Source organism: Octopus bimaculoides, chromosome 19 (assembly GCF_046866305.1).
Source record: "Octopus bimaculoides isolate indiv1 chromosome 19, ASM4686630v1, whole genome shotgun sequence".
Taxonomy (NCBI): domain Eukaryota; kingdom Metazoa; phylum Mollusca; class Cephalopoda; order Octopoda; family Octopodidae; genus Octopus; species Octopus bimaculoides.
Window position 1 is genome coordinate 53169540 of NC_142946.1, and position 21241 is coordinate 53190780.

General features: G+C 36.1%; 1 protein-coding gene across 7 annotated transcripts in view; it reads right to left on the reverse strand.

The window, feature by feature from the left end:
• Window positions 1-1847: 1847 nt before the first annotated feature.
• Window positions 1848-21241, reverse strand: part of LOC149131873 (uncharacterized) — a 37470-nt gene continuing 18076 nt past the window's right edge. For 6 of the 7 annotated variants that reach the window (XM_089337725.1, XM_089337727.1, XM_089337722.1 and 3 more), the window contains 9 exons: window positions 21038-21211; window positions 19861-19998; window positions 18855-19028; window positions 18462-18602; window positions 16229-16396; window positions 12648-12821; window positions 9405-9563; window positions 7766-7941; window positions 1848-3568 (listed from right to left, as the gene is read on the reverse strand). In XM_089337725.1, coding sequence (XP_089193851.1) covers window positions 3392-3568; window positions 7766-7941; window positions 9405-9563; window positions 12648-12821; window positions 16229-16396; window positions 18462-18602; window positions 18855-19028; window positions 19861-19998; window positions 21038-21211 — 1481 coding nt within the window. In that variant the 3' untranslated portion in view covers window positions 1848-3391. The remainder of the gene's footprint in view (window positions 3569-7765; window positions 7942-9404; window positions 9564-12647; window positions 12822-16228; window positions 16397-18461; window positions 18603-18854; window positions 19029-19860; window positions 19999-21037; window positions 21212-21241) is intronic. The other variant, XM_089337728.1, reaches the window with a different exon arrangement.

A 21241-nucleotide genomic window follows, 5' to 3' on the forward strand; every position in this document is an offset into this window, starting at 1 on the left:
GCTTATGTATGTAAACCTACATACCAGATATACAAAGATGGAAAATTTAACTATTTCTCCATAGACTGAAAAAACTGGCAAACAGCCTTAGCTCATTAGTATTTAAACTGGCTATATCTGGCCATCCCCCCATCCAAAGAAAAGAAGTGTCCCCTTATAAATAATGTTATTATGCCCTTTTCTCCTGGAATTGTATTCCCTTCTGACCTTGTGCCCTCCCTTTGAAAAATTCATGAAACCATGCCTGGATAACTGATTTGGCAGAGTTTCTATGGCTGGATACCCTTCCTAACGCCAACCACTCCGTGAGTGTAGTAGGTGCTTTTATGTGCCACCGGCACGAAGGCCAGTTAGGCGGTACTGGCTCAAAATGGTGTATTTTACGTGCCACCTGCACAGGAGCCAGTCCAGCGGCACTGGCAACGATCTCGCTCGAATGTGTTTTCACGTGCCACTGGCACAATTACCGGAAGGCGACGCTAGTAACGATCATGCTCAAATGGTGCTATTTATATGCCACTGGCACGGAAGCCAGACAGCTGCTCTGGCAACAATCATGCTCGGACGGTGGTGTTAGTGCTCCACTGGTACAGGTACCATCACGATTTCGCCTTCACTTACCCCAACAGGTCTTCGCAAGCCGAGTTCAGTGTCCAATGAATTCTTTTTTGATGCGATGTGTGAGTTCATTAGAGTAACTCTCTAGCCAGAATTGAACTGCCTCTATTCCTAGGCTGTGGAGGATATTAGAATAGAGGTTGACTACTTTGAAGGATACTAGTAGGGTGTTTTTGTTTGTTTTAGGGAGATGATTGAGCATATCCAGGTCATCCCTTATGTAGCTTTTGATATGCTTGAGGAATGGTTTTAAGAGGGTATCTAAAAAGTTACTGAGGCGGTGGGTTTCACATGCAAGACCTGCTATTATAGGACTTAATTTGAGGTCATTAGGAGTAGGGAGCTTGATTATTATGGCTGTGGCTGTCCTTCATGTGTTACTTATTTTCTCATGAGGTAGAGCGTGTGAATTAATGTTACATGTGGGTGGAATACACAGTGCTTCCAGAGCTCAGTATTGCTGAGATAGACTTTCTACATCTTCATAAATATGCATCATTTGTTCGCTTTTTACAAGAGAGCATGTGAAAGATAGACAGACAGGGAATGTTTTCACCATAGTAACTAATAAGTTTTGTCAACATAACAACCTGCCATTATAGTGACAGTATTTTTTTAAAGTCTGTGTTGCATTGTCTGAATCTTGTTTTGCAATGTGTGCTAAAAAAATAAATAAATAAAAAAGGGTGGGGAAATTCCAACTTATATGGAACAGCAATTTCAAAAGTCTGCTTTTCTAATTTCTAGTAGGCGGTTGTGGAGTGCAATGAGTAATATTTACTGCATTTTTGACTTTGAGAAAAATTTTTTTTTTACAAATGTTCACCACCTTACAAAAACTATATCAGCGAAGCAAATCAGAGCATATTAAAAGCAAATTTAGTTGGGGCAAAATGAGTAAGACAAGACAAGGTGACTTTGCCTCTTCACTTCTCCAGAATTACATATGACAAAAAAAGTCAATATCCATAGACATCAAAATTGCAACACAAATTAAAAATATCCAGGTTACATGGAAGAGGATCATGGAAAAATGGCACATATGAAATTCAACTAAACCAAACATTTTAACATAAAATTTTCTTAGTAATTTCTTCACGGTCTGTTGGAGTTGCTCTCTTCCTGATACATTTATGCAGCAAGCAGTTAAAACAAAGAAATTAAAATTAGTCATTACTCATTTTGCCCCAGTCCAACAGAAAAAAGAATATTGAATGTTAAACACCAAAAATTATTCAGATATTTTATTAGCAACCTCAAGTACAATCGGATCAAAGTTGAGGAAAATTTTCATGAAAAAAGTACCTGTCACTTGACTATGTTTCAAACTCTTAACATCAGCAGCAACTATGTTGAACAAATTTTACTCCCAAAATGATGCAATACTTGCAATGTAATGGTTTCAAACAGATAAGGAGAAAATAACAAGAAATCAGAAACTACTTAATTTGTCCCACTCTCTATGGTAATTTTAATTTAAGTATTTGACAAATTGAAATGAAAAAAAATCAGAAAAAAAGAATACAAAATGAAAACATGGAAAAAAGAAAGAACAAGGTTTGATTTAACAAAAAACATTTGAACAAAAATTAAATAACTCTGAAGCTGGAAAAAAAAAGGTTTAGCTGTTGAGATATCTAATTTTATAATTAAAAACTAAATTCAAAATTTACATTTTGGAACAAATTTCTTACTTGCTCTTTCATAAACTAAGACCAAAGTTTTTGGTGCCTCATTAAAATAACAAAGTTTACAAGTAGTGATATATGCATGCTTGTGTGTGTGTGCACCTTTAATCACAAGTGGTCAATCTAAGGTCATTTCTCAGTCATGCTTCTTTCGCTCAGTCTATTCTTTATGTATCTTTGTATACATTTATACTTACACACAAAAACTCTCAGATACATCAGTTATAATTGTTTCCAAGAATGCTTTCCTTTTCTCTGTCTTTATATTAATTCCCTAGGGAATTGTTTGACCAACTGCTTTACCTAATTGTTTCATTGGAGGGGGACTCCACCGGCTATTCAGTCCCAAAATACCTTAGTCAGCTCACTGAACTTTGGTATGGGAAAAATTTACAACCTTTATGTCAATAAACTATTGTTCCTGAAAGTTGTTTTTTAATACCTTCCATGGACTGCTTGAAGCTTACTAACTTCCTACACCTTGACCCTTGGATCTTACTTTTACATATTACTATATATATATATATATATATAAACTTTATAGTTGTTACATGAACTATTAATTTTAAAAACAAGAGTTTAATGCAAGTTCATATGTATTTATATGTGTGTATGCATGTGTGAAATTCATAAAAAAAAGTAAACTTGTGATAAAAATTTGCAGTTTTATTTTTTATTAATACACCAGTTATTTCAGAGCAAAACCTCTCACTACAGTTTGCATCAGATTTATTTATTTTATTGCAGCAAAAACATTTTAAATGCAAGACATCAAATATTTCTGCTGCCAGTTAGAAGAGGTAAAAAAATAGTGCATTGTTTCTTTGAAAGTGCTTTATATCATTAAAAAAAATTTTCTGCAGTTGTAATCCTACTTTACAACACCTTGTAAATCACACTTATCAATGAATGACTGAGTGAGTGGGAGTGTGTATGTAAGTAAGTGAAAGAGAGAGAGAGAGAGAGATAAACGATTTCTTTTTTTTTTTGATGTTTTCATAGATATTTTTCATAGATATTTTTCATAGATATTTTTCATAGATAAGTAATAATAAAGCTTGATAAAAATTTTAATTTCTTATATTTTATAAAATTCGAATTTGTTCAGCAGAATCAATTGAAAGAATATTATTTTCTAGACAAATTTTAGGATTCAAGATACAAATACACTGACCAACTTTCAGTTGGTCCCAGGAAAAATATGGATATGGATCAAAGTCATTGAAATGAAATAACAAAATTCTCTGCTTATCATCAGTATCCTTTAAAAAAAAAAAAGAAAAAAAGTTTATTATTATTTAAATGAAAATATGCATGTAAATACATTATTTAGTACCTAGCTTCTAACAACAGTTGTATTCTATCCAATACTGTCAAACACAAAATACATATTGTAGGATAGATGATCGAATAAAATATTTTCTTTATGAAAGAACTTCAGTTTTTATGCTTTTACAACTTTTTTACTGCACTGCAAATATTTTGAAGGTCTATCATAACCATCTTTTATAGTCTGTAGTGAGATTTAAGAATAGCTCCAAAATTAATAAGTTTTTTGTTAGATAATGTATAAAGCATTAAATATAGAATTTTCCAAAAATCCAAGTTAATGAAATATGTTGCCAGCCCTATGATCCACACTCCAAAATAGCTTTAATAAATCAAAATTATCATATATAAGAGGGGATAGATTTGTACATTGCAGCAGTAATCTTTGTACCATAGGTCACAACAACTTTGTGATAACTTACAATCTCTTTATTATTCAATAGTTTCAATGATGTAAGAGCTATTGAAAACAACTGGATCTGTTGAATTTAGCCCTTCCATTTGTACTTGTTCAGGATTGCTATCTTACTTTAAGCAATGACATGTCATAAAAGTAATCATAAGAAACAAAACTTAGAGGTCTACACACATATAAAGACATAAACTCTAACATGCATACTTTCTCTTGAGCTACAAGTTCTTTTATATCAGTTTCCAATTGCAGCTACCTTTGGGGTGGAGGTAAAGGACATGGACTGCACCCCCTTTCGGTCATTTTTTTTTTTTTTTTTTGCTTTTTTCTACAGAAACCCCACCTTTTCAACTGCAGAGATTGTGAATTCCCCACCTAACTTTTCACTTCTTTTAGAAGTGTTTTTTTGGCAAAATATATAGAAAAATATGGAGATTATGATTCTGAAAAAAAATTTTGGTAAAATTTCACTTTTGAAATGCCGATTTTTTTGCGGATTCGGAATCACTGCAGTCGAAAAAGTGGGTTTCTGTAGAAACTGCTCCACCCACCAAAATGGGGTGTGGTCTATGTCCTTTACCTCCACCCACTTTCAGTTACTGTTGTCAAACTACACAGCTGCTCTGAGCCATGTTAAAGAGATCCAACTGATCAGCTTCTCTACATCTTAGGTGGCACATCAAAGGATACAATGCATTTCTCTTTAAACAATACATCAGTCAAATACTGAAGAAATTGCAGTCTTTGTTATTTAGGACTGGCCAATACTATTCAAATGAATTATTTTTTTTAATATATTTCTTCTGGTTGTGTAAATTCCAATTGAAAATAATCCCATCTCTTAAACCTCATCTGATCTTTTTGATTCCCCACTAAAAATATTCCTACCAATACGAAGAATTCTCCCCTCTTTTTCTTCTCAAATATGATGCTTCTTTAATCAGTACTCCCAGAGAAATCCTCCATACTTATTGCCCAGTCTATGTCGACATCCAAACCATACAAACTAGATAAAGCTTCTTCAAAACTATTTCTTTCTACTTCAACAGACTTGCCAATCTATATACACTAAGTGTATACATATACACTAAGTGCATATATACATCATGTTCTATCGAGATTATAATCATCCCTGATTTGTTACAACATTTAGTATCTGAGTACGTGTAATGTAAACAACAATAAGATTGAAGTTGAAAAATGGATAATGGGGATATATGCCATATTTCAGTTCTTGCGCCTTCATCAGCACCCCATCCAACCCATTAACCATCCATGAACTCATTGCTTAAATAGTCACTAAATATAGCAGTGTAACATTAGTGAATATACTAATTTTACATATTAAACACATTCCTGAAAGTTGGTATGTAAATATTAATGACCTAAAGGGACACTGTATTTTGTTATGTGACTATAATATAAAAGTGTTTAATATACTTTATAATATAAGACAATACTGTGTTAGCAGTGCTACTACATCACTTGTTAAGGTTGCCTCTACAGATATTCTATAGAAATTATAGCCAGCACTGATTTGATATGACATTTTATATCTGAATATGCCTAATGTAAACAACAAGATCAAAGATGAAAAATGGTTATGGGTGTGTATGCTACATTTCAGAAACTCTTGCTCCTTCATCAGCACCACATCCAACCCATTAACCATTCACGAACTCATTGTTTAAAAAACCATTAAATAGAGAATCTGTAGAGATAACCTTAACAGGTGATTTTATAGCACTGCTAACACAGCAGAAGACAGTATTGATTTATAAAGCATTTAATATACTTTGTAGTATATTATGGTTGCATAACGAAATAGAGTGTCCTTATCATGTATGAAGGTACCTCTGGTCACTTCAAACCAACAAAGCCACTGGCCCTAACAATGTTCTTTCTATTATCATTAATCAGTACTTTATATACTGTGTTCAAATTCTGAGATTGGCTTGGCCTTTCATCATTTCAAGGTGGATAAAACAAGTAACAATTAAGCAGTGGGGGGGGGGGGGGTTAATGTATTTAACTAACCACTCCTCTTAAAAAGGCTGGCCTTGTGCCAAAATTAGTATGAATTATTTTTAAACAGTTCACCCAAGAGATACTCCTTAGATTCATCAAATTCTTTCTCTCTTTCTCCCCAGGGACTATCACAATCTCTGGAAACAAAACACACAACAGTCTGTCCCATTTCCTCAAATGACAATCCCACAGACCATGTCAGCTATCATCCTATTTCACTCACTTTCAACATCTTTACAACAACCACTTTTTCCAATAGCTAACCATCCAGTGCAGCTTTTGTAAAGTTAGATCTACAGGAGACCCAGTGTCACTCACCCTTGAGCCATTTAGTAAAACCAGTGTTATTGCTTTTGCCATTGCAAAGCAATCAACTGGGCTTGGCATGCAAACTTCCTGACAAAACTGTCTGCCTGTTGGCTTCATCGATCTCTTATGTCTTGGGTCTGACAGAATGCACTATCATAGTGAGTGTTGATGGAGCTCTCTGACTATACAATGACTCTGGTGTGCTCCAAGCTTCAGGTTTATTACCCAATACTCTTCTTCTAGTGTATCAGTGTGCTGTCATCCACAACAATATCAATTCATATACATATACCTCCTTTCATTTCTTCTTAACCTTCCACAATTAAATATCATCCGTGATCAGCCTAGACACCTCAAGTAACATGAACACAGACCTCAAAAACGTTCTCTAATGAGATCATGCCATTCTTATCTCTTTCAACAGCAAAAAGATACAATCACTTCACATATCAGGAAAACAATATTCAAACTACATGGATTCTGTTGAAAGTAATACGCAAGAAGGTATTACCTTTGTATGCATTAACTAAATATCCGAGAAATTACATACCCTTCATATGGCCAACTCTATTCAAATAGCTCAAAACCTATTCCTTGTTTTTCTATATAAATGGTCTATTTCATTACTAGTTAACTTAATACTTTTCACTATTGTAAATGCAATTCATTTTGAATTGTTGAGTTAAGAGAAATTCTACAATATCACTGAAATTAATGTACAAGATTCTAGGTAACCTCTCAACCTATTCAATGTAACAAGCAAATTTCCCTTTAGAAAAATATTTAGTGATTTTATGATAAATAGAAACCATATGTTTAAAGCTTAAACCCTTTCAGTATATAAAGTCAGGATAGGAACAAACAGAAATTCCAATGAAATAGTAATTTTGAATGCAATATATTAGATTTCATTGATTACTGTGCTTATAAAGACATTTTGTAAATTATTTACTGCCATTTGATTATTTCACATTTTGATACTTTTAATAAGTTTGACTTAACTCTATCTTCCATTCACATTACTCCAAAATAATTGATATATATATATATAAATAAACTATTGCAGCAGATTTAACACATAAACTTCTGAGCAGTGATTGTTCTCTGAACATAGACATAATCATATTTAGAAAAAAGGAATGAGTGGAGAATGATAGAAACAAAAAAAACAAATAAATGGGAATGGGAATGAGAGAGAGAGAGGGAGAGAGAGGGAGGGAGGGAGGGAGAGAGAGGGAGGGAGGGAGGGAGGGAGAGAGAGAGAGAGAGAGAGAGAGAGAGAGAGAGAGAGAGAGAGAGAGAGAGAGAGAGAGAGAGAGAGAAATTGTTCATATATAATTAAAAATATATAAATTGAATAAAAGACTACAAATATACTCACTAGAATTAAATAATTTGGTTTATAATAAAAATATTCTTCTTTTAGTATGAAAGCAACAAGAAGAACATTTCCTTTCTGAATAGCTTTATCTTCCATCATAAAATCAATGAATGTAGTAACTATTTTAAATGAAGGAAATAGCGCTTTTGCGTAGTGTAGAGTTTTGAAGAAATTATCTAAAAGAAAAATTTAGAAATTGAAATTATACAATAAGAATAAATCAAAGAAGTAAAAATATGAGAGCCATAGCCCATTTCAAGTTGAAATCGGTGTTAAGTATATAGTAGAGATGGCATAGACAAACAAGATAGATATATTGTCCTATTGAGTTAAGTAAGTCCTGTTCTAAGTTGAAACTCATCAAAATTGACTTTTTCTCTAATATGAAGAAAATAAGTATCAGTATGTACTGTAATCTATTCAATTATATATATATATTTTTTTTGTAACATACTGGACACATGACTTGGTTTTTAAAAAAATCACTTCTTCATAAGCTTTTTTTATATTTGAGAAAGTGTCCTTTGAACTCTTTGGAATGAGTGTTGAGGTAGAAAGAAATATATATAGAATATATTATAAGAATATATATGGACACTAGTACTTGAGCAGTACTTAATTTTATGAACTCCAGAAAAATGGGAAGTGAAGTTGAGCTAGGTAAGATTCTGACTCAGAATTTAAATGAAGTAGCTAAATATTGCAAAGCAATTTTGTCTGTTTCTCATTTCAGTCAATCCACAGCCTTGCTCTTTGGCATTTATATATATAGAAAGACAATTTACCCAAGTTTAGAAATTGTATGATAATATTAATCTATATATTAATAAGAATGGCGAATGAATGTCAGTTTGGAGTAGCTCAGAGTTGACCAGCGGTACAGAAATGGGGATATGAAATGGTTTGGAGTGGGAGGGAGGCAGTGAGAGATGGATAAAACAGGGATAGAGAGAACAACGGTATAAATTATGGTAAATATGGGTGGGAGTGATAATGGGTTCATGGGAGGACCCAGTTGTCTGGATGTGGAAAAGAAGATAAAAAGAAGCAGGTATAGACTTGGCAAAAACACGAGGTGAAGAAGCCAGTTGTGTGCATATACAATATGTCCTGGCACCTTGTTAACACTACCTTTAACTCTCTTTGTGGTACTACTCCTTACTGGCTCTGTACCACAAGGGTAAGCACAGGAGAGAAGACGACTAGCAGAATAAACGGTTAAAAGAATCAACAGGAAAGCCAATGGTGTAGCCTTCCTCAAGAAAAACTATCTTCAGACTTTGTCATTCAGATTCATGGTCACCAATGCCTATTGGCATGGCACATGAAAAAAAACAGACATATTTGAGAGTCAGTATGAGTGGTAGAGTAAGAGAGTTGGCAGAGAACAAGATTAAATGCTGTTCCATATTGAGTTCTATCCAGGTGTACCAAGTTTGAATGCTTCCTGGCTTAATTGCGCTTTTCAGCTTTCTGAGATCAATGAAATAAGCAGGAACATACCATTAGTGGTTCAATGGCCTGTATGACTTACCTACAAATTAGTGGGCCTTGGAGCCTGTGTGATAAATCAATAAATGTAAGATATTCACTGTTTTAATATACTTATTCCAAAATTATTTCAAAACATAGAACTTACATCTGAATGTTTCTTTTAAGTTGTTAGAAGATGTACATAATTTCTTGTGACGAGGCCATGCAGATTTTTGACAAGATTTTGAGCAATATTTTGCATTCTTGCACTGACTACATTTCATTAAATGTTCATCTAACTTTCCACAGTTAGCACATTTTTCAGCTTCATAAATCATGGAACCAACCAATGCATGTAAATAAAAGATATACATCAACATATACAAAGGATTATTTTTTTTAAACAGATCTCATAAGAATGACAAAACAATGTCAGTCTACTTACATAGAAAATCAAATGTAATTTATATTTTTGGTTGTTTCTTCTAACAAAAAAATAAGACAAAACAGTAATTAGATGATGTTATTTAATCATGTATTGAATGTTAATTATTGGATTAAATTAATTTGTTTAACATCTGTTTTTCCATGGTAGCCACAGGTTGGACAGAAACATATTGAAGCTAGATTTTATGGTCAGATGCTCTCCCTGTCCCCATTCCTTACTTTTTTCTCAACTAGAGGTTTTCTCACAGGTCTTTAAAGGTGCAGACTGATCAATGAAAATATCAACAAGGGATGTTAAATACTATTCACTGTTTCACTCAAGTGAAACCATAGGATGTCAACATTCATGCATACACACTGTACACATAGGCTTCCTATAGTTTCTGTCTACCAAATTCATTCACAAGGCATTGGCCAGCCAAGAGATATAGTAGAAGACATTCATCCAATGTGGGACTGAACCTGAAACCTCATAGTTGTGATACAAACTTCTTAAGCACATAGCCATGCCTGCACCATTCCATGATTCATCTTACCCCTGTATGTCCTGAAAACAAATGCTGCCTGTTATTCATCTCACTGAAATATATAGAATAAGTACCAATATACGGGATCTTTCAAATGACTACCATTTGCTTACCAATTCGTGACCTTGAAACAATGTGATGTGATGGGGTACCCAAAAGTGACCAGACATGTTCTCTGTGGGACAAGCCATTGTAGTTCAGGCTTCCACTGCCAGAAGCCATTTGATGCAACCCTCAGGCATCAGTCTGCTGACCAGCAGCATTGGCTGATGTTGTACTACCATGTGATGTGTCTTTATTTGGCAGTGCTTCTCCACTGGCCATCGATTTTTGTGATGGTTGAAATGAAGGAACAGTGTGTTTCTGTGAATTCCTGTTTACTACGGGGAAAGCAGCAACCAAAACAGTTGTCATGCTTCAAACAGTTTACAAGTATTGTTTTCATGCTTTAGGAATGGTCCCTTGTTGCTTGAAGATCAATCTTATTCAGGGTGACTGTCAACCTCCTGAACGAATGAAAACATCACAAAAATTCATGAACTGATCTTGTGGGGACTGTTGCTGAACGATTGACAAACTTGTTGGTATGACTGGTGTGTCCTGGAGCTCCTGCCAAAGAATTTTGAGTGAGGAATTGTGAATGAAAAGTGTTGCAGTAAAATTTGTGCCTTGCTTGCTCTTGGAAGATCAAAAACAATCATGACTGAATGCGTGTCGTGAACTGAAAGAACGGTTGGAAGTTGATTCGGACCATTTTTTGAAGGTCATCCCTGGTGATGAAAGCTGCTGCTATGGTTACAACATGGAAATGAAACAGCAATTAAGTCAATTGAAGCATTCAATGTCACCATGCCCCAAAAAAGCGCATCAAGAGAAGTCCAATGTCGAGATGATGCTGGTTTGTTTCATTGATGCGAAAGGAATTGTCCACGCAGAATTTGTTCCTCCTGATCAAACTTTTAACCAAATCCAAGTTCAAACTCTTCCATAGTAAGTAAAATTATGATAATTCTGTTATGTTAACCTTTTTGTTACTATATTTATTTTGAGATGCTCTGTGTTTCTTTCAATTACTTTAAATATAACATAGAATTTAGTAAAATAATTTAGTTATCATTCAGCTAGTGTTAGGAACATAAATTGTGACCAAGGTTTGGTGGAAGATTTTAATTCAAAACTTATGAAAACAAGACATTTGTATTCAGAGCCAGAGCTGGTTTCAGCCAAGTTGGTAACAAAATGGTTAAATATCTAAAAAACTGATACAATTCCTTGTTTGATTTGATGCATTCAATGAATTAACTTGGTACTATAGGCTACCAAGCAGTAATAGCAATAATATAGAATCATTGATGCTCAAGGTTGAGCATTCCTCTGCACATACCAGAAGTTTTGAGGGAGGCTGGCAGTTGCCCATGCATAAATGCAAGCCTCCCCTTTTCATGCCATGAATATTTATCCAAGAGAAAGGCTACCGAGTTAGACTAATATAGCTTGGTACCAGTACTGTCACAAGCCAGGACAATATTTTTTTGAAGAAGACATGCATGAAAGTCTCTCCTCTCACTGCTATTGATATTTATCCAAAGGATTGCTTTGGGCTGATACAACTTGACACCAGTGTCACTGCAGGCATTACTACCAGAACATAGAGAGTTGGAACAGATAAAACATCTTAACTGATCCTCTGACAATTCTGCCAATCCATTCTCCTAGATTGGTACATTTTTTAATCAATCCTGAAAGGCAATATTGACCTCAGCAAGATTTGAAATCAGAATGCAGAGAGATGACACATACCATGATGCATGGTATCCAATACTCTACTACCTCTGTCAAGTCACCACCTTTATAGTTATAATAATTATATACCTTTTACTAGGACAGACTGTGACATTTTATCCACAGACTCTTCCTTACTGTGTAACACGATTTTTGTCCTTGGGTAGCAATTGTTATTTCCTATTTGCTTACTCCTAGAAAGTATGAAAAATGGTTAATATTTCCTTCAAACTTTGCTTTTGTTATATTTACTCAAACCCGAAAGAATCCCTCTCAACACATGGCTACAATGCTCTCTCACCACTCCTCATGATCAGAGATGCTCACATTGTCAGCCATTAAGGGACATGCTCAAACGGTTAAGGTTAAGCACTTGAAAAGCAAATCAGTGGTATTGAGTAGAATATTTGCTAAAATGATATTTATGCTTCAGCAACTCAGCACAGAATCTGTCTGGAATATAATGGAAAATAAGTCAGCTTCAAAACCTTGAGTGCAGGTCACAAAAGCAAAGTGTGAAGGGAATAGTAGTCATTTCCTTTGATTTCTAGAAAGGAGTATAAAGGAAATAACACTTATTAACTACCCCACCCTTCAAAAGAAAAAAAAAATTCTTACACAGTGTTATTGTTATTATTGAATCTGTCACTCACCTTTGACTGATTCTTTAATGGAACTTTTATCATCTTTAGACTTTGCAGTTTTGCATGAATTCTTGTGATGTTTCCAGTCAGCTGTTTGACAAGTTTTGGAACAATATTCTATTTTGTTGCAAGCAGAACATTTTTTCAACACTGCATCTGTCCTTTTACACCTGGCACATTCACCTGTTTACAGAAATGAAAATCAGAAATTATCAAACACATCTATAATATAGGTGATATTATATTGAAAAGTGTTAACATTACGATAGCTAAGGAAAAGATGGCAAGGTGGCAAAATCGTTAGTACATGCTGTTAGTTTTTCTGGTTCGTTATATTCTAAGTTCAAATCTCACAATATCACATTTGTCTTCCATTGTTCTGGAGTCAATAAGATAAGTACATGTCAAGTATTTAAGTCAGTGTAATCCAATGATGTCCTCTATCTAAAATTGCTGGCCTTGTGCCAAAATTTGAATCAGTTATTATAAGAAAGGATGGTGAATTGGTAGAATCATTAGAACTTTAGAAAAAAATGCCTTGACATAGCTGTTCTTGCTTTTAGATTTTGAGCTCAAATCCTGCTCAGGTCAACTTTGCTTTCATACCCTTCAGGGTTGATAAAATAAACTATCAGTCAAGAGGTCAGGGGGATCTATTTACCTGACAAATCCCCTCTAACAAATTTCAGATCATGCGCTTAAACCAGAAATAGCTATTATGGGTAAAGAGTTTATTCAACTGATGACTAATGTTGCTCTCTTACTCTTTACCCTTTTACTTGTTTCAGTCATTTGACTGTGGCCATGCTGGAGCACCGCCTTTAGTTGAGCAAATCGACGCCAGGACTTATTCTTTGGATGCCTAGTACTTATTCTATCGGTCTCTTTTTGCCGAACCACTAAACGATGTTGGGGGGACAAACACAGACGCACAAACATATATATATATATATACATATATACGACAGGCTTCTTTCAGTTTCCGTTTTTTTGAACGAAAACACCTAAAAGCTCCACGAGGCTTCAGCAGGGGATGGTGGCGAACCCTGCTGTACTCTTTCACCACAACTTTCTCTCACTCTTACTTCCTGTTTCTGTTGTACCTGTATCTCAAAGGGCCAGCCTTGTCACACTGTGTCACGCTGAATATCCCTGAGAACTACATTAAGGGAACACGTGTCTGTGGAGTGCTCAGCGACTTGCACGTTAATTTCACGAGCAGGCTGTTCCGTTGATCGCATCAACTGGAACCTTAGACGTCGTAAGCAACGGAGTGCCAACAACATCATCATCATCATCATCATCGTTTAACGTCCGCTTTCCATGCTAGCATGGGTTGGATGATTTGACTGAGGACTGGTGAAACCGGATGGCAACACCAGGCTCCAGTCTGATTTGGCAGAGTTTCTACAGCTGGATGCCCTTCCTAACGCCAACCACTCAGAGAGTGTAGTGGGTGCTTTTACGTGTCACCCGCACGAAAATGGCCATGCTCGAAATGGTGTCTTTTATGTGCCACCCGCACAAGCCAGTCCAGAGGCACTGGCAACGATCTCGCTCGAAAATCCTACAGGAGCCAGTCAGGCGGTACTGGCAACGGCCACGCTCAAAATGGTGCATCTCATGTGCCACCCGCACAAGAACCAGTCCAGGGGCACTGGCAACGATCTTACTTGGCTTGCCGGGTCTTCTCACGCACAGCCCATTTCCAAAGGTCTTGGTCCGTAGTCATCGCCTCGGTGAGGCCCAATGTACGAAGGTCTTGCCTCACCACCTCAGCCCAGGTCTTCCTGGGCCTACCTCTTCCACGGGTTCCCTCAACTGTTAGGGTGTGGCACTTTTTCACGCAGCTATCCTCCTCCATTCTCACCACATGTCCATACCAGCGCAATCGTCTCTCTTGCACGCCACAACTGATGCTTCTAATGTTCAGCTTTTCTCTCAAGATACTTACACTCTGACGGGTATTCACATTGACATTACACATCCAACGGAGCATACTGGCTTCATTCCTTGCGAGCTTACGTATGTCCTCAGCAGTTACAGCCCATGTTTCACTGCCATGTAGCATGGTTGTTCGTACGCATGCGTCATACAGTCTGCCTTTTCCTCTGAGTGAGAGTCCCTTTGTCGCCAGCAGGAGTAAGAGCTCTCTAAACTTTGCCCAGGCTATTCTTATTCTAGCAGCTACACTTTCAGCGCACCCACCCCCACTACTAACTTGGTCGCCCAGATAGCGGAAGCTATCGACTACCTCTAGTTTTTCACCCTGGAATGAGATAGAAGTTGTTTCCTGTTTGTTTGCAGTCTTTATTGCACCTGAACATCTGCCACAAACAAAAACTAACTTGCTAGTTAACCTGCCTTTGATGTTGCTGCACCTCTTATGTGTCCATAGCTTGCACCGGGTACATCTTATAGAGTTACTACCTACTCCTTTTCTACATACTGAGCAGGGCCATCTACCTGAAGGGGTTTGTGTTTTATCTACCTTCCTACTTATTAGGATTTTGGTTTTAGCTAGGTTGACTCTAAGGCCCTTCAATTCTAGACCTTGCTTCCACACCTGAAACTTCTCCTCTAGTTCTGATAGTGACTCCGCAATTAGGGCAAGGTCATCAGCATAGAGGAGCTCCCAGGGGCAACCTGTCTTGAACTCCTCTGTGATTGCCTGGAGGACTATGGTAAATAATAGGGGGCTGAGGACGGAACCTTGGTGGACCCCTACCTCTACCCGGAATTCATTGCTGTACTCATTTCCAACCCTCACCTTACTGGCAGCATCTCTGTACATGGCTCGCACAGCTCTCACTAACCATTCTTCTATCCCAAGTTTCCTCATTGACCACCAGATAAGGGATCGGGGGACCCTGTCAAAGGCTTTCTCCATGTCAACGAAAGCCAGGTACAGAGGTTTATCCTTAGCTAGGTATTTCTCCTGCAACTGTCTCACTAGAAATAAGGCATCAGTAGTGCTTTTACCTGGCACGAACCCAAACTGCATCTCATCTAAATTGATTCGCTCCCTAATTAGTTGGGCTATGACCCTCTCTGTAACTTTCATAACCTGATCTAACAGCTTGATGCCTCTGTAATTATTTGTATCTAAAGCGTCCCCTTTACCTTTGTAGCAGTTGACTATGATGCTGCTACACCAGTCATAGGGTATGACTCCTTCGTGTATCACCTGGTTCGTAATACGGGTGACTAGGCTATAGCCAACACTGCCAGATATTTTGAGCATCTCTGCAGTGATTCCTGATGGGCCGGGGGCTTTCCCGGTCTTCATACTCTTAATTGCTTTATCTACCCTGGTTCTATCAACTCGGATAGCTGGTCCCTCTATTGGGTCGACATAAGGCAGGCTCTCTTTCTCCCATTCATTCTCTTTATTAAGCAATCTATCGTAGTGGCATCTCCAGACCTCTTTCTTTGCATCCTCATTTAATGCAAGCGTACCATCATCCATGCGAACACATTTCTCTCCTACAACATCACTATTCTCTCTCCTACACTGTCTAGTGATGTTATACTGTTAGAATGGGTTAGGAGAGATATATAACAATATATTTCTTATTTCTGTCACTTACTTTTAACTGATTTTTCACTGGGGGAGTGGTCATCAGCTTCTGCTTTTGAAGCCTTGCACGAAGTTTTGTGATATTTCCAATGAGCACTTTCACATTCTTTAGAACAATATTCCACACTGTGACAGCCTGAACATTTTTTCATTGACCTGGTACAATTGGCACATTCACCTGTTTGAGAGATAAGAAAAACAAAAATATCAAACGCACCAACAAACTTTTACTTTAAGAGTTTATGTTGCTAATGTGAGAAAGGATTTTGTCATAGTTGATAAGATACTGCAGCTATTAATGCCTTAATCATACTTACCACCATGTAACATTTTTCATGAGACTACATAAAAGATTCTAAAAAATTTATACTACAAAATGGTTTTAAGATAGGGAGATTCTATTCCCCTATTGTTTACTGTTCCCAATCTGTTTTAGAATATTCTTGAAAAAATGTTTAACTGAGATTTAAAATCAATTTGCAGACAACAGAGTACTCAGGTGAGAGATTTGAGTGAACTTCAAATTATGTTAAGATGACTTAATATAGAATGTAAAAGTAATAAGTTTAAGAATGAACATTAAAAAGAACATGAAATAAAGTTCAAGTAAGAGATGAAATACTCAATATTAAAGTTAAAGAAAAATTCTTTTAAAGAGCAAACATTATTGTAGCTTCAGTAAGATTACAGCAAAAAAAAAAAAATAAAATGATGAATTAGTATGAGCTTGAAAGTCATGCCTTTACCTAGGATAGAGTCAAGACTTTTCCTAAGGATGAAGTCAACTACATACAACTCCCTGTGTACACCAGGCTTTTTCACAATGGCTCAAAACATTTCATAGCATGAGCATAAGACATAAGAGGAGATTTATGAACACATTCCACTCTATCATTGCTCAATGCAGAGTAGCTTTGGCTGGTCAATACACTTATTCTGAACAACAGACCATATCAGATATATTTTGGCAAGTACCATACTCTAAAGGAGGACAAAGACCACTCTGTTACATGGATGTTATTGGCAGACACACAACATGAACTTGAAGACATTAACAAAGATAATTGGAGATGAAGACTCCTAGCATGCCATTTTGAAATATATCTCAGCTGTGGCTTCTTCAAAAAGAATTTAAGCTGTCAAGTATTTGGAATGGCAACTTTCATCTTTGAAACTAAATGCTGCTAAACCTTAAAAGACTAGTCTGCAACCAGAGAATTTTTTATGATGCAGGAACACTGAATCTGTCTAGACTTACGATGGAGGTTAAGAGCAGCACATATAAGGAAAGGACAGAGGTGTGGCTGCACAGGCAGAGGCATGGCTGTGTGGTTGAGAAGTCTGCTTCTGAATCACATGGTTTCAGGTTCAGTCTCACTGCATAGCATCTTGGGTGTCTTCTACTGAAGTCCCAGGTTGACAAAGCTTTTGTGAGGGGATTTGATCGATGGAAACTGAAAGAAGCCTATTGGTTACACACACATATGTATGTAATTATTTATATATATGTAGGTATGAGTAAGTGCATATTTGTGTCACCTTGTCTTGACTTCATGATTGTTGTAAATAAATGTCATTCATTTCCAGTATTGTGTGAAAATATGTCTGGTCATAGAAAACCTGCTTCAGAAAACTCTATCCGACCCATGCAATCAATGAGAAGGAGACATTAAAAATTATGATGACGATGATGATGATGACTAAAAAGAAATGAATGGGATTCAAAAACAAACAAAACAAAATGCTATTGTCAAAGTCATAGGTAGATGATAACAAGAGAGAGAAAGATAGAGAGAGAGAGAGGGGGGGGATTCTGGGAAACAAAAGAAACAACAAACAAGATGGAGGAATGAAATGGATATGACAAAAATTGGATATCTTCCAATCCCACCACAACCTAACGTTATGGAGAAATGAAAGGAACACACTTACCCACCAATTAGAAATCAATAGCAGAATTGATTGACTGAGTGATGATTATGAAATATTTTACAAATATATTGCTGCTGAAAATAGCAGCATTAAAACGATGTTCATCTCCCTGAAGGGCAATAAATGTGCTTATCTATTAACACAGATACATTATGTGTTAGTGGAGGCATATATTAGTTTTGTAGAGGTATACACGCATGTAGTAGAGGTGGATAGCAGTGTAATAGAGATAACCAGTAATATAGTGGTGTAATATATTTCCTGCTTCTATCGCTTACCTTCACCTGAGTTAATACTAGAACTTTCATTACCTTTAGACTCTGAAATCTGGCATGATTTCCTGTGATCTGTCCAGTCAGCTATTTCACAAACTTTGGAACAATATTCTATATTGCTGCAGCCTGTACATTTTGTTAATTTTACATTTGATCTTTTACATTTGCCACACTGACCTGTTTAGGAGATGAAGGATAAATATTAAACATTTATTCTACATGTGTGATTGAGTTCCATTTAAAAGAGTCAATATTTTTAATATAAGGTGTTTGTTCTTAGTTGGTGTTGTGTGGTAAAAAGTTTGCTATGTAGTGGTGGTAAATCTTAAGTAATAGAGGAATATTTTTATGTAATGGGAGTATATATTTATGTGGTGGAAATCTAAAATGGTATTGTTGAAAAATAAATTTCTTACTTCTGTCACTTACCTTTGACTGATATTTTACTGGAACTTTCACCATTTTCAGTCTTAGCAGTTTTGCATGAAGTCTTGTGATGTTTCCAGTCAGCTGTTTGACAAACTTTGGAACAATATTCCACATTGTTGCAAGCAGCACATTTTTTCAATGCTACATCTGACTTTTTACACTTGGCACATTGACCTGTTGGGGGAGATGGAAAACAGAAAATATCAAACACTTCTACCACATGTATGATTAAGTTTTAATGTTGTTATTATGGATAAAGTGTTTGTTTATAGGCGACCAAATTCAATGACAGCTGATTGTGTAGCAATCCTCATGCAACCAGTTACAGATTTAGTTATGCATTGGGCCAATGAGAGTCCAGTATCTCTCAGCTATGCCTTAATTATACAGAACAACATTATCTCTATGTATGACTAGACTATTTGATATGGTTATACACCGCTGGTCACAATGTGCTTCCTTGCATTGCTGTAGCTTTCAAATGATGCTATCCTGCTGGCCAGGTGGGGAGGCCAACATTTCCTCTTAATGGGATGCTTGTCCATCCCTAGATTATTCATTTGCAGCTCATTGGACTGGAGTAATTTGAAATGAGGTGTTTTGCTCCAGAGAACAATGCACTGCTAGTCTGGGAATTGAAACCACAATCACTATGTCGAGAGCACATCACTTAAATAGTAGGTCATGCTCCTTCACACACACACACACACATAAGTATATTATATGTATATAGAAGCAAGTAAAGAGCAGAATTGGTCATTGTCAACTCTTGTTTTGGCTATTGTCAACACAAGACATATTTCATTTGAACAGAACATCCATTTGACATATGTGGTCAGTCACTTGGTAGTAACTTGTCTATCTTGGTGCATAAATCAGCCTACCTGTCTTGGCAGTAGATTTTGGTCTGAATAATTCGACTGATATGCCGGAAAATAATGTGGTATGGTATAAATTAGTGTACAGTACTGAAGGTATATAGTAGTTTAGTAGAGAAATAATTTACCTTTCACAGATCTTTTACATGAAGTCTTGTGATCTGTCCAGTCAACCTTTTGACAAGCTCTTGAACAATATTCTACAATGTTGCAGCCAGAACATTTTTTCAACACTGCGTCTGACTTTTTACACCTGGCACACTGACCTGTTTGGAAAAGGATAAAAAGCAGAAAAAAAATCAAACACTTTTGCAACATGTATTATTTAAAATTCTTAATATTGTTACTGTGGATAAAGTGTTTATTTGGGATAACTGCAATAACCTTAAGGGTATCAAGTGGTTAAATAAAGATATTCCCCTCTTTTTCAATATTTTTAGGTTGTAACTCTTAATAATTATATTAATACCGTTAATGTAGGGATTAGTTTACATATTTTCTCTCTTTATATATAAATGGAATATTTTGGAGTTGTCAGTATTGTTGTGTTCTTGTCAAAAGATGACCTGTGTGGTGTTTATTGATTTAAGGTCCTCCATTCAGTTCTCACAGGTGGTATGGTGTACATACACACACACATATATATATAGATCTGTATATATACACATGCACACACTGATATATTTATATGCCTTTTAACCTTTGCATGTACACACACATATATGCATACATACATTTGTACATATGTATACACACATACATACATTCTTTCAAATATATATAATATTGTACTGCACATATATATATATATATATACATATGGTGGTTGTCTACTCCTTATGCAGAGTCTGCCCACCTCTTGTACTTACACTTTAGATACATCATTGTGTCTGATGTGGTTTTTTAAAACCAGACAATGTACTGAAAAGACACTCATGTAGATTGCATATCTGATTTGGACAACCAAGACCTGCAGTTAAGTTCAGATCTTTGTGGATCTTAAACTGTCTTTTGAGGCATCTGTTAGATTTGCAGAGCTTATGGCATAATAAATACAAGATTTTCACACAGTCTCCATCTACCAAATTCACCTGCAAGTCTTTAGTAGAAGACACTTGCCCAAGGTGCTATGCAGCAGGTCTGAAACTAAAACTACATGGTTGCAAGGGAGCTTATTAATTATTCAGCTAGAGCTATATGGGTATAACAGATATATAATGTTGCACAGTGGACTTATATGTATTTATGTAGTTGAAATATAAAATGGTTTAGTTAAGGGAAATATTTCCTGTTTGTATTACTAACTTTTGACTGATTTTCCATTGGAACTTTTATCATCTTTAGTCTCTGAAGTCTTGCATGAAGGCTTGTGTTGTTTCCAGTCAGCTGTTTGACAAATTTTGGAACAATATCGTACATTGTTGCAGCCAGAACACTTTTTCAGCACTACACCTGACTTCTTACACCTGGCACATTGATCTGTTTGGGAAGATGAAAAGCAGAAATATC